This window comes from Miniopterus natalensis, chromosome 11 (assembly GCF_054644295.1).
Source record: "Miniopterus natalensis isolate mMinNat1 chromosome 11, mMinNat1.hap1, whole genome shotgun sequence".
Taxonomy (NCBI): domain Eukaryota; kingdom Metazoa; phylum Chordata; class Mammalia; order Chiroptera; family Miniopteridae; genus Miniopterus; species Miniopterus natalensis.
Genome location: NC_142091.1, coordinates 47562667 through 47576907, shown reverse-complemented (window position 1 = coordinate 47576907; position 14241 = coordinate 47562667). Strand labels below are relative to the sequence as shown.

Genomic DNA, 14241 nt, shown 5'->3' with positions numbered 1-14241 from the left:
ACAAAACAGGCTACTCACTGGGTACAAACGGGCCACACACTCTTTGGTTACAGTCTCAGGGTGTGGAATCAGCAAACCTGGATCAGAACCCCATTTCCAACGTCAGCTGGCTGCCTAACACTGGGCAGGCCATGTCACAGCATTAAATAAGACCATGCACAGTTTTGGCTATCTCCACAGATGGTACTACTGCTGGTACTATTACTATGAGGAAGTCTTCAGTGGTGGCAATGAAGGCCTATGTGGTAGACTGAAGAGTGAATTTCTACAACAGTGGTAACTAAAGGAGGCTACCCTGGACCGAGGCAAACTAGGTTCTCCTCTTGGCTGTTGCTCATGCCTTATTGCTGGGAAACAATACAGCCACAAGGTTCAAACCTGGCCACAACCATTGACTGCCAGCAAGACAGCAATCTCTCCAAGCCTCTTCTATAGAATGGAATAGAATTACCTACCTCATCAGGCTGTGATGAGGACAGAGGAAATCACTAAGGAAAAATAGTTAGCACTGCTCCCAGCTCACTGATTAATTGATTGATTGGCTTTTTACCAGCAGTATCTATAACCCCATGATTCCAATGAGCCTAAGCCATTACAGAGAAGTAGGCAGAAGTGTGTGTGCATGCCTTTATGGAGACAAAGATATAGGCTCCAAACACAGAGCTGAATCTGTTTGGGGACCTTTAATTATTTGTCACCTTGTTGGCTTCCTTATCAAATTAACGTGCTTAATGTTTGATGTTAAATTTTTAAGTATACTATATCCACATTCATTTAAATGTCCCACATGAATTGGGTGACTTTAAATTTTCCTATAGTTGGAACAAAAATATAGTAAAATTAAAGTCTGAGAGCCAAAGAAACCGTTCACACACTGCAAGTTTTTCAGTGTGACCTTGGTCCTATAATGTCATTATACATTCATTGTAACAGCACCTCATGTTTGCAAAATAAAGCACATTATTATATAATCCAACACGCTGGTGCTTGAGACACCGTCAAAGTGCTTTAAATAATCTTGTTAATTCTCCCCTACTTCAATTCATCAATCACCCTTTTTCCCAAGGGTCCCCCGCTTCCTCTAGCACAAGAACCCTCTTTTTGGACCCTCGCATTTTCACTAAAATAAAATACATGTACCATTCACAAACTGCCATGAATTCATTTATACACATTAAACTCACTTGTGTATCACTGCAAAATAAGGGTTTGTAACACAGGAATATTAGAAGTGACATTAACAAGTGAGACTGATGTTACGATTTAGTAAAATAATTTCAGAATAGTGGTACAGTTTTGGTTGGCATTATCTGGTAGACATAACTTAAAATCATAATACAACAAGCTTAAAACATCAACATATATAAGACATTTTCTGAAATTATACTTTTTAAATCTAAAGAGCAATTTAATTTTCAACTGTGCAAAAGGATCGTTATCCCACATAAGCACTTAGCACCCCTCACATTCTGTGTGTGTGTGTGCATGTGTGTACCTGTTTGGGTGCTTACTATTTGCCTTCTCTACTAGGTGGAGGCTCCATTAGAATAAGGACTTAGTTTCCTTTGCTGTTGAACCCCTAACACCTGAAATAGGCAAGTAGTGTTTAAAAAGGATTTGTTGATTAAATTCCATTTTCTCTCAGTCCCCATCTTGGGCCCCCTAAAATATAATTAGTTTTTCAAGAGGCCCAAGAATGTTGACTCATACCAGGCCTTCCATTTGTTTCAGGACTGTTGAACTCATGTATTATGGTCCAAGCTACAGAGCCAAGCCTTTTCATTCATGAGGGAAAGGCCAATCCAGTCGAACCATTCAGATTATTAAGTGTAATCCTGAGTGTACATGAAACATTATCTCTGGACTCTATTCCAAGTACTTGTGGGCCCTGCCTTTAAAACTATCCACCAACTTTCACTTATTGCTTCCACACCTCAGGTCATCCCTTCTGGGATGTTCCCCCTCATTCTTCCCCAGTCCACAGCAATCCTCTACCCCTCAGCGTAAGGGTTACTCCTCAAGGAAGCCTGCCTGCTCCCTGTTCATCACTCACAGCTTTCTATATTCTTCCCTCACAGCACTCACCGCACTTCACAATGGCCTCTTTTTTTTTGAAGATCACTTTATTTATTTTTATATTTACTTTTAAATTGATTTTGAGAGAGAGAGGAAGGGAGAAAGAGAGAAACATCGATGTGAGAGTAAAACATCAATTGGCTGCCTCCTCCTCTCTAACAAGCCCACAACATAGGCATGTGTTCTGACTGGGAATCGAACTGACAATATTTTGGTGCACAGGACAACACCCATCCAACTAAGCCACACCAGCCAGGGCTGCAATGACCTCTTGTGTGATTACTGCTTCAAGCATGTCTCCTCACTAGATGTTATACTCCGCAAGAGCAGATGAAGAACGGCTGTCTGTAGCACCAGGCCCCTTCTCAGTACAGCGCCTTGCACATGCAGGTGCTCAGAAATGATTACAGAATAGACTGAAAGGGTCCATCAGTGATTCACAAGGTGAAGCTCAACAACACTAACCACAGTAGAAAAAGCATTCTGGGCTGTAAAGGTCCATAACTGATGAAGATGGTCACAATGAGGGGCTGCCATAGGCTTTTTAATTAAAAAAAATATATATTTTTATTGTGATAAAACATTGTACAACCTTTTTACCAGGGAAACAACTGCCATCTTGGGACTTTTGCTTCCCAATGTCTTGGAGTTTTATTTGCAGGTTAAAAAAAAAAAAAATCGTCACAAGCAAAAGAGCGATTTGCTCACATAGTAGATACGAAGACTGAATATACAATTCAAGAGATCTTCATAATCGGTGGTGTAAGAGTATACTGAGCCCCGGCCGGGTAGCTCAGTTGGTTAGAGGTTGTTCCGATACGCCAAACTTGTGGGTCCAAATCCCCAGTCAGGGCACATACAAGAATCAACCAATGAATGCATAAATAAGAGGAACAACAAATCTATATCTCTCTCTCAATATCAATCCATAAATAAAAAATTTAAGAGTATATTGAAAGAGATTTTGGCTCCTGGTCCCTCTACTTATTGCTTAAATATTTTCAGCAAGTCATTTAATGAGTTTGGGCCTCAGTTTCTTCACCTATAAAATGGGGAAACAGAATCTAGCTCATTGGCACTATGAGGACAGAAGGAAATGATCAATGACAAAGCACAGTGTAGGCAATGAGGTGTTACACAAACACAAGTTTCGGAAAGCAAAAACATCATCTGGGCCAAAGTAAGCCTTCAGCCAAAGAATCATCTACACTTCTCAGAAGGAAGTGGCAGCCTAGAATAGGGAAGGTACTCTTGTTCGTTTCAATGCCCCCAGATAGGGATTTAAGTCATCACCATCACTCTCCCTTGTAAAACCGCTCACTTGAGAAGAGTGACCCAGCTGGCTTTCTCTTCAGTTTTTAATGGCCTTATTTTCCTATGCCTGCCTGGAGAGACCCAATGATCTAATTTACATAAAGTTTTCCCTAATTTTGGAGCAGGCTCTATTTTCCTACCAGCTCCCAGAATTCACAACTCATAGAAAAAAATGTCAGTAAGCTACACTGGCTTCCCCTGAGTCTCTGCTCTGGTGGTAGCTGGTAGAAGCCCCTCTGCCCAGGGTGTCTCCCCCATCCTATCACCAGAGGCTTTCCACCAAGCTCAAGTGCAAATACTCCCAGGAGAGGTCAGCTGCAATTGTTCCGTATCTGAGTTATTTACAACAGATGGTGAAATCACTCATGACACGTTTTCCTGATAACAGAACGACAGCAAGGCAGCAGACACACAGACAACACAGCGCCCATGTGCTTTTGGTGGCCCTGGAGATCCCCAGGTGGGTGAGACAGAGAATATGGGGAGGAGTTGGTGAGGATTCCCAAAGACAAACTCACGATTTTTTCAGTGTTTGCCTCAGACTTGCCCCCACACACACGCAGTGCTCATACTCACAGCAGAGGACTAGGAGTGAGAAAAGGGTCTTGGGCTTGCTGGGTGGGAGGCTCACATATGTATGGAAAATGATGGACCCGGCTGGGAAACAAGGGGATGATGAGCCGCAATGGGGTGGGGGAGACAACAAATAGAGTCCAGATGCCAGCCTTACTGGTATTTATATTATGATGCACTGCATTTGACCTCAAATTGTTAAAGTGCCATCTTGTTACTTCTCCTTAAGGAGATAACTGGCTATTTTGCAAACACGTAGACTTGGAGAAGCAGTACAGAATAATGACTGAATGTTTAGGCTTGAGTTTTAAAGACCTAAGTTTGAATCTCTAACCTATCAGCTGTTAACTATGTGACTTCAGGAAAATTACTTAACCTCCGTTTCTTCATCTATCAGACAGTACCTACCCTATAAGGTTGTGGTGAGGGTAAAATCTGACTGTATGTACAAACAGCTTTGCCTAGTCCCAGTCATGTGGCAAGGCTCAATAATGTTCAATTTTATCAAATGCAAGAGCTTATTAAGGTCCTCCCCCCCTTCAGTGCCAGTTTTCCCTGAAGTTTCAGGTCCAAAGCATCCATAAACTTTCAGCTCTAAGTCCTACACATTTGTCAATGGAAATACCTTTCACTTGACTGAAAGGCGGCTTTGCTATGCCTACCCAGGCCCATGTTCACTTGGGTTATCTATCAGGTGGGAGGGCAGGGGAAAGGATCGAGAAAGGGAACAGAATAGACAGCTGATTCCAGATTTGAGGCACCTCTCTGAGCACACTCACCGAGTCCGGGTCTCGCTGCTGTTCGAGGAAAGCGGAAAATTCCACCAGGCGAAGTTTGGTTGTGCCAATGGACCGACCCTGCCAGGCAGGAACTGAGGGAGCTGGGGCTGACGCAGGCTCAAACCCTGAAAGATCAATCGTCACCTTTAATGCTGGCCATCTGCCTCCCCTTGGGCCTCAGGCCAATACTGGGGTGGGGCCCTACAAAACGGATGACCCAGGAGGAAAGGCCAACAGCCTGTTCTACCAGTGTCTTGTGGAACTAAGTGAGGTAGGGGTGAGATTCTGGCCGAGGACCTCAGAGGCAGCGTCCTGGAAAAGCACGATGCGTATGGCTCCACGTAAAGCCCACTTCAGTTGTGCTACGGGCTGTGGCATGAGGATGCCTATCCTGGACAAAGGGGCTGAGCTGGGGACCAGGGAGAGACTGACTGAGGAGCAGAAATGAATGCTGGCAAAGATCTCCTGGGAGGCTGGCACGGGCCAGACACTTCTTGTGTTTCTCCACTTCCCGTCTTCAGACTGCAGTCACCAGCACTATAGAATACTCTCTAAGAATGCTCCATGGTAGTGGAGCAGAGGGCATTTCAGGTTGGGGACTCTGTGACGGAGAGCGGCTCCACTGGGTAATTCAACGTGTGTGCGCGCGTGTTTATGTGTGTTTGTGTGTGTGTGAACAGATACATGTTTTCTAGTTTGGGCTTCCCTGTCAGCTCTCCTCTAAGGAACTGAAACCTACTTATCTAAGAAAGGATGAATAATCCCATGTGCCCTCAGGACTTGGATTGCTCAATTCTGCCTGTTAATGATGAGGAAGGAACTGTAGCAACTTCCCCTTCCAAGGATGACCAGGGTGCCGAGTGAAAGTGACCAGGCTTCCTGTTTCCTTAAAAATGCGTCCGAAGAGTTCTCATGGGTTGATTGAGAGGAATTGGGGAACTGGGAGGGAACACCCCTGTGACCCTCCTAAGCTCCAGGCTAACCCCTGCCTTAAGCAAGTTGGGGGTATAGAGGGGGCACCCATGGCTCTGCAAGTCAGGGGACACATGAAGCTGTGGAACAGAGGGAGAGGGAGCCCCATGGAGACTCACCTGGAATGGGTGCTGTGACTGCTGGCTGGATGGGGTAGGCCTGCTGCACGAAGGGCTTGACGCTGGGGACAGAAGGATGGAGAGTGAGAAATGGTGGCTGGAGCAACGGCTTCTCAGTTCTGGCCTTGACCTCCCAGGGCTAGGGACCAACCTGTGGTTCTCCTCACTGTGAGGTTCCCTGCCTGCAGGTGGGAGCACAGCCCAGGCAGAGCTCCATCAAGATTGAGAGGGTTACTCTCTTCAACTGAGAGGGGCCAGGCTGCTAGGGTCTTGGCACCTGCTTCATGCCAGTTCAGTGGGATGAGCTGGACATCTACCTTTGAACTTCTCATCTCTGTAGAGGCCGAGGTTAGTGGTCACCAGTTTCAGGCAAGGTTTGGGGCATGCTTCAGGCTCTCCTTCTCTAGGCTAAATAGCTCATACTGAGCTTGCTACCTTGGCCCTCAAAGCATCAGTGGGATTTTCTATTCACTGCCACACCACAGGGAAAGCGAGAAAAGAATGGGCTGCAGAATCACCCCAGTGCCCTCTCTCTTAGGCAGGCACTTCTCAGAAGACCTTAGGCTTTGCCTTCAGAGACCTGAAAGGACTAGAATCCTCTTCCTGTTTTGAGCTAGATGACCACTAAGCTTAAAGTGGGAGTGAGGTGTTTACATGTCTCTAGGATCTGAGCAGTCTCTTTCCTGCTACTGGCTTCCAGTAAGTAACAATGGGGAACAACTTTGGTGAAATCAGGTTAAATCTTCCCCCTCCAAGCTCCGAAGCAGTCTAGTCCCAGGAACACACTACCCCACTACCCAGGGTGGGCTATGCCCAGGCCCTTGTCAGTGCTGCCCCTCCTCAGACTTACTCTTGTGAGGATCCCGGTTGCCCTGTTTGTATCATTCCCGGCCAGAACTGGAAGGCAAAATGCAAGAGGTTTCAGGATTATGAGTTCACTTCAAAGCATAGTTCAGGACGTGTAAGCATTGCAGCCCCTGCTAAAGACAGTGGGTTCAGACCATCCACCAGCGGCAGTGACCCTCCCTAAATGCAGATGTGGTCACTGCTGCACACAAAATTGCAACCTATGCCCTTGGCCTGGCAACCCAGGGCTCCCTCTAGCTCCTCTTCGAGATAATCTCTGAGTGCAGGGTCAGGCAGCAGCTTCAGTGTTCTCCTGACACCTGGCAGTGACCTGGGTGCACTGCAGAGCGCTCATGAATATTTCATCTGACTGCTCTTATCCATGCACCCACCCACCCACCCTTCTTTCCCCGCCTCCATTCTGAACCGCTCCCTGTGTAACACTCTGCCACCTGGGCTCATAGCCCCGAGGGCCCAGCCAGAAGCTCCAAATAGCAGTGCACCTACTTTGCTGTGAATCTTCCTGAGGCTTTTGGTACCTGCCAACCCCTCCCCCGTCCCCACTGGAGGCAGCACTGTGTAAAGGAAGTCACAAAGCCCTGGGTTTGAGTTCTGACACCACTATCCATGTAATTATGATCACGTTACACAGGCTCCTGTCTTATTACTAAGTAATCTCAGTTTTCTCTTCTGCAAAATGGCAATAACAAGGCATTTAAGATTATTAGGAAGATTAAATGGGGCCATAACATTTAGCTTCTCAGCCCTTGGTAGGTATAAAATGAAAATGTTAATAGAATTCTTTGTCCCTTTAGGGGCTAGCTGCCATAAAGTGACCCTGAGGACACAGGATGAAGGGCTAAAAAAAAGAGCAAAAGACACAGATGCAGCCCAGAGGGCACCAGAAAAGTGACACCTAATTCAATGTCTTCAGGGACTAAGGCTCCCTCTGCTCCAGTCTCTCCCTTACTCCATGTCGCCCTCCCTTTATTTCTTTCACCTTTTTGCACCCACCATCAGTTCACCACAAGGTGGTTCTCTTACACCTGACCCAATCATAAGAAGTGCCAGGTAGCCAGCTTCAAGCTGGCCCATGGTGACCCTGTGGCCCTAGGGCCATTGTTTATGGGCACAGCCTGTGACTCACCCCCGGCGCCCCTGGGAAGGTGGGGCGTGGAATCCCAGGCAGCCCCAGCTTGTTGTGAATGGCAGTGGCCGAGACGATCTGGGCTGACGACATGGCGGCCATGTGCTGAAGGGCCTTATCCTTGGCAGTCTGATCCTTGAAGGTGACAGCGACACACAGACTTAATACATAATGCATGGCTACCAGGCAGCTCACACAGGCACAGCCACGAGCACATGGACTAAAATACAGAGCCACAAAAGAGGCCGAAAAAGCAAACATGCATGGATAAATAAACACAGCCAGAAGGCTACAACACACTGAACCTACTGCAACTCGGAACATTTACTGAGAATGCCCAGTAGCAAGGTTTAAAAAAAAATTTTTGTTGTTGTTAATCTGTTTTCCAACAGAATGGGAAGCCTCTGAGAAGAGTGGACAATATATTTATTTTTCCAGCTTCCAAAGGGCGATTTCTCCAATTACTTAACACAGTCAAGTTAAAAAAGGTCCTTCTTTTAAGCATATAGATGGGGCTGGTGTGGGGTGGTGGTAGTTGTGGATCTGGGGTAGGACCATCCAGAGCGTGAGGAGGCCCTGACTGTGTGCATGATCAAGGGGCCACAGTCCCAGGAGATGCTGGAGTTATGCGAGACCTGGACGCCCTGGCAGATGCCTGGTGGGGAGGCTCAGAAGCAGTGGGGCGGGCGGGGCGGTGGCTGACGGGCCAAGCAGCATGCTGGCAGGGCACATGCTCTCTGAAGTATCCCCGCCGTGAGTCAAAGGCTACATGGATTCCTTCTTTAGCTGAGGACACAGGGGATGCTACCAGGTAAGTAGTTTCTTGTTTTCCTAAATGGATCTTTTCTAGAAAAGCCAAGGCTGATAACACAAAGCTAGCCAAAAAGTCTGCCAAGCACAGCTAAAATACAGAATACTCAATTTGGTGAAAATACTTACCATGCTTGTCACCTGGATACAACAATAAACAATTTGTTAAAAGGATTGCGTACAAAGGCAGGGTTATTTTTCTTCTTCAGTTAAAAAATATATATGTATATAAACACACAATACTGGGTATAATAAAATGGGTAGGAGTGTGGGTGGGTTTTTTCCCCCCCACATTTTTGGAGGAATGTATGACCCACATAACTATCTAGAAGGGCAATTACCAACAATTTCAACCATCAAAAACTACCTCCTACTCCTCCAAGCTGGTTCTGTGGCTTCTCCGGTAGAGATGGGAGAAATGGCCACAGCCCTGGTGGGGACAGGCCCCAGGGGGGCAGGCAGGGTTTCATGCTGGTTAAGCATGTCACGGTCCCTGGCTGCTAGTAGGAAGTCTATAAATCTACCTGGCCCCAGAATCCATGAAAGTGGGAACAAGATGGTGACATCAAAATAAAAAGAGCACCTTCCACAGCTGCCATTCAGAGTTTAGACAGTGAATAAAAGTCAAGGGAAGCTTTGGGTAAGACACTGAGTACCAGCAGAGAGGTGGCTTCACTGTTTACAGATTTACCCACAGGTGATGAATAAACATGCTGAGGTACCAAAGGCAAGGGCAAAAGGAGAAGTTGAAAAAAAAAAAAAGACCTACAAGAAGGTACTAGGGGCTTCTAAGAAAAACCAATTAGGTGCTCCCAAAAGTGGTATAGACACCACTTTGCCCCATAACTGCCAGGAATACCATGTGAGTTTTCAAAAAATTTATATTAGCCCTTGAAAAAGAGCCTAACACTTGCATAAGTTTTTGTAATATTTTATCTATTTCTTTGACTTTTAACTGAAAAAATAATGAGCCCCATGGAACAGCTCTTCAAGGATGTACATAGCCACTGTGAACATCTGCACGGCCATGTGCTACAGCTGAATGAGACCGAGAGGGCCCTGCAAGCTTGCAGGGTTACTGGTCCCCAACAGAAGGACCACGGGTGACTAGAGGAGGCTTTTGCCACCTCTGGTCAGATATTATTCTTCTTCAGGGTTGAAGTTACATTTGTTTATCTGCCGAATGCTCTCACCTAGAGCTAGTCACTTCTGGTAACTTTTTAAAAAAACACCTGAAACATTTCAGATACTAAGATGTCCTTAAACAAGACAAATCTTGAAGTCCGTGGAATTTTATGATAAAATGACTGGGTGTGTGCAAATGCCCCAAAGCCAAACTGAGCCTAACACACACAGATCTCAGCACCAGTCAATCTACTCTTAGCTGGTCTTGTGGTCTCACCTGCTACCTACCCCATTATCCTTTCAGAGGGTCATCTAGGTATACCAAACAGAAAACATGGCTCCAGCCACGCTTACTCCCTTCTCTGTCAAGAGGACCTTTTATGTCAAGAATATAAATTCTTTGTTTCTCTTTGGAACAGTCACTTTGGGCTCCAGCTCCCAAGCCCCATGGAACAACTCTTGGGGGATGTACACGGTCACTGTGAACATCTGTATAGTCAATTCTGCTCGCCTAAATACAGACAGCGTTTGTGTACACTTGGGTGGAGTAACTCACAAATTGAAACCCCAGGTCCAAGTGGAAATGAGTTCCCTGTATCTCCATAGCCCACTCTTACTCTATTAGAGTAGCTCGAGATGTTTCCCTTTGCTAGGCTCATTAAAAATTTCCTCAGAATGTTCAGGAAAGTTCAATACTTCTTGTTTAACAGGGAAGTCAGTCAATGAGGAAAGGAGAAATGTCACTGGCTTTGCTGTTTATGTCATGCAGCTTCAGAACATGGTCTTTTTCTTTTGTTGAATAAAACGTTTGACTGTCTTATTACCCAGTATTCCATGAGGTACCTGAATGAAAACAAAAGTTCAGAAGCAGGAGAGCAAATCAAATGCTTCCATCACACCAACTTGCTCTGTGCCAGGAAAAGGCATCCTTGCAGAGGAGTCTGGAGACCTGTATCTGAATCTGCCTCTGCCTGACGTTAATGGCTTGCATTACCTTGGGCAAGTCATTTAACACTCTCCAATTTTCTACAAAATAAAGGTTTATTTTGATTCTCTGAAGTCCTTCTGTTTCTAAAGTTGTAGCTATGAGTGTGAGTTCTAGCATAAGCAAATAGATCTTAATACATATAGCCAAAAAACTGCTAGTGAAAAGACAGCAGAATGTTAAAATTTGGGTAGTGCTTGGCCACCTATTCTAATAGAGAGAAAGCCAAGTGTGGAGAGGAAATTGTATCTGAAGTAGAGGTTCTTTCTGCACTTGACCTACCTACTTGAGAATAGGCAATTTTCTGCAAATGGACTAAAATGTCTATACCAGTGATTTCCTACCTTTTGTAGTGGACACGCTCTGACTACTCATTTAATTTTATAACAGCTCTCCTTTATATATGATATACATTTAAAAATTAAAAGAATTACATTTTTTGTTGTTGTTGTTTAAAATCTAAAGTAACCCTGCAGATAATAAGCACCACCAGGGAGATCTCAAAATCAGAACTGAGAGCCTGGCCGTAGATCCACTTATCCTGAAATGGGAGTGAGGAAGGATGCCAAGCTGAGAGATTTCAATGGAGGGATCTGTAAATTGTCATTTTCAGCCCAGAGATACATGCCTGGCTTTGAAGAAATTATAACTATAAGTGTCAGACCTGAGTAAATTGCTTCTCTGTGTCACTCTAGTCTAATATCTGGGCTTTTAAACATTCCCCTCTATCCTCACCACTCATATCCTCAGACTAAAGAGGGAAGGCATATCACAAATCTACTCAAATACTGGAGCTTAAGTAAATTAAAAAATATATGTTACTTTTGTATACCATATTGATTTTATTCTAAAATGTCTTCATACTAAAATTTCTGAGATGTGGATGAGATTTACAAAGGATGAGCATACTGTTTTCTCTTGAAAAACTGTTTTAAGTCAATACTGAGTTACCATCAATGATGTCTTAGGTTACAGGAAACACTGAGTGTGTATGTGTACATATGAGCATGCACAAAAAGGACAGGACAAATGTATCCTAGGAAAAAGCTTGGACAACTTCACACTGACTCCTTATTACTGGTTTTAAGTCCATCTACCCCTGAGATTAGTAAGAAAAGGCAACTCTTCTTTTCCAACTGAACCCTAACTCAAGTCCATGACCTGAATTGTAAAAAATGTTTATAAAGCAGGCAACATGGGTCTAAGACTGTTGATAGGTTGCTAAGAACAAATTCTGACCTGAGAATGAGGGCAGATGAACTTGAGGTGCATGTCTCAGTACCCACTAAGCTCTCCTCCCTGTCCAATTTCTGGCACACCAAGGCATCAATGGCCTCACTGCCTTGGCCACATGGGGTCCAGAAGGATGTGTCATGCATAAACTCCTCAGCCCCAAGCCTTTCACAGTGTTATTGTTACTAAGTAAACAGACTTTCATATTTCATGAAGCAGAGCAAGGCTGCTGCTACAACTCTGGGTTCAGCTGACTGCCTCCTTTTACTGGTTGAAAGTACACAATGTTTGGGAAATGTCCACATGTAATATACATGACAGGAAGGCAGCCGCATCCCAAATGCACATAGCTGCAATGGTGTGCTCTTCAAAATCAAGGACATGCTATGAATCAGTTTCTGGATAGTTTCTTTCTATCAGTTTCTTTCTCCTTTGCTTCTCCAGCTTCTGATTATTCTGGGGGAATCAATTATGTCATAATTCGTAGGCATTAATCATAAACAAATAGTAAAGATAATGCACAAAGGTCACAGGCTTGCATGTACAATATTATAGTTGTCATAAATGGAATTTTAATGAACAGCCTACTAAACCAATATATTCCAAACAGTTTATTCAGGGGCCATCACTTCAGAATTTAAAGACTCCAATCTAATTTATTCAGATCGAAGTCTACCAATATATCAGGAAAAACACATTAAAAAAAAGACCATGGATTCAAAAACCCTTGATAGCTATTAAATGTTTTTCCCCAAATATACTTTTTCCAGCAATATAAAAATATAGTGCAAGAGAGGAAAGACAGCAATTTGCTTGCAAAATCACTTTTGCAGAAAAAGATAAAACACAGAATACTTTCCTAAGAAGTAATTTTGCAGATGCTACTTCTAATCTTGCACTATGTGAATTCACATGACCTCTGCAATTATTAGCAGTAGCCCCTGAGCAGATAAACGTCACAAAACTCTATGAAGGTTTTGGAGAAAGGATGAAGGGCACTTGAATTCTTATAGCCATGACCTCCAATTTGCTTATTATTAGAGAAAGCAGGAGTAAATACAAAAGGGGGCTATTTCGGTCAGGCAACAGCTAATGCCGAGGAGAGAAGGCACATTCATACCTCCCCTGACTTGCCATGTAATGAGGAGCAATTAATTCATCTTATTGTATTTCCAAATGCCAAAGACTCCATTCACATCAAAGGAAAAATGTTTCAAGGCTTTTACTATTGTTCATTTTTAAATGTACTGAGCTATATTTAGTATTTTATAATTGTCAATAGTGTTTCCTTCCATTCTATGTGGGGTTGAGCATCACTAAGGATTGTAGCTGAGGATCCAAGTGATTTGTAGGTATGCCTGATGATTCTCCACCAGGAAGCCTGGGATTCAGATCAGCTAATGACAGGTCTGGGTGTTAGGGAGAAGGCACACTTCTGACCTTAGCCCCCTTTCCCTTCAGAGGTGACAGCAAGAGGCAGGGGGTAAATTTCCCCTGAAAAGCCAGAGGAACCCAAGCAGGTGGCAGGCTCAAGTTTAGCTCCAGACTGAATAACAACTCCTGCCACTCACCTCTGCTTAATCCAAACATCCAGACACAATGAAAAATGGGCTCTGTTGAGGGGAGACAATGCAAAAGCATCTCAAACCAAGGGAAGGAACCCTCATCCTTGACCAATACTCTCTAGGGAGGCACCATGACATCATGCAAAGAGTCTGGGCTTTGGTGCTAGATAGCCCTTGAATCAGAATTGTGACCCTGGGCAAGTCAGTTAGCCATTCAGAGACTCTGTTTCTCCACATATAAGGTGAGGGTAACAACATCCACTTTCAGGACTGCTCTAAGAATTGCATCAAACACTCTGCACAGTGCCAGCAGCCTAGCCATTCAGTGAACTTGTAATCTACGGGGCCTACAGGACCGACCATACAGGCTCAATCCTGCTCAAGGCCTGAATTGTTTAGGAGCCCTGGCCCTGATTACAGAATCTTGGGGCTCACTGTTACCAAGGCATTGTCTACACTGGAGGCCAATTAACAATGGGATTTCTCTCAGAAGGGATAGAAATGTAGAATGAGGCTGTTTCTGTCATCCTTAAAAAGAAAATCCAGACCCGGCTCAGTTCACATGGAAACATCAATGTATTCAGTCCTCTTTTATACTAGTTCTGCATCACAACACTGCTGCTGAGAGGTTCTAATTCCATCACACTGAGGCATGAGAAATTAACTGTCTCCAATCGTAGTTTTAGCTAGGTAAAAT

General features: G+C 44.4%; 1 protein-coding gene across 5 annotated transcripts in view; it reads right to left on the bottom strand.

The window, feature by feature from the left end:
- The window catches only part of TEAD1 (TEA domain transcription factor 1), a 231676-nt gene that overhangs the window by 39572 nt on the left and 177863 nt on the right, over window positions 1-14241 (bottom strand). For all 5 annotated transcript variants that reach the window (XM_087821739.1, XM_087821740.1, XM_087821742.1 and 2 more), the window contains 4 exons: window positions 7827-7961; window positions 6684-6730; window positions 5834-5895; window positions 4743-4867 (listed from right to left, as the gene is read on the bottom strand). In XM_087821739.1, the coding sequence (XP_087677865.1) occupies window positions 4743-4867; window positions 5834-5895; window positions 6684-6730; window positions 7827-7961 (369 nt within the window). The remainder of the gene's footprint in view (window positions 1-4742; window positions 4868-5833; window positions 5896-6683; window positions 6731-7826; window positions 7962-14241) is intronic.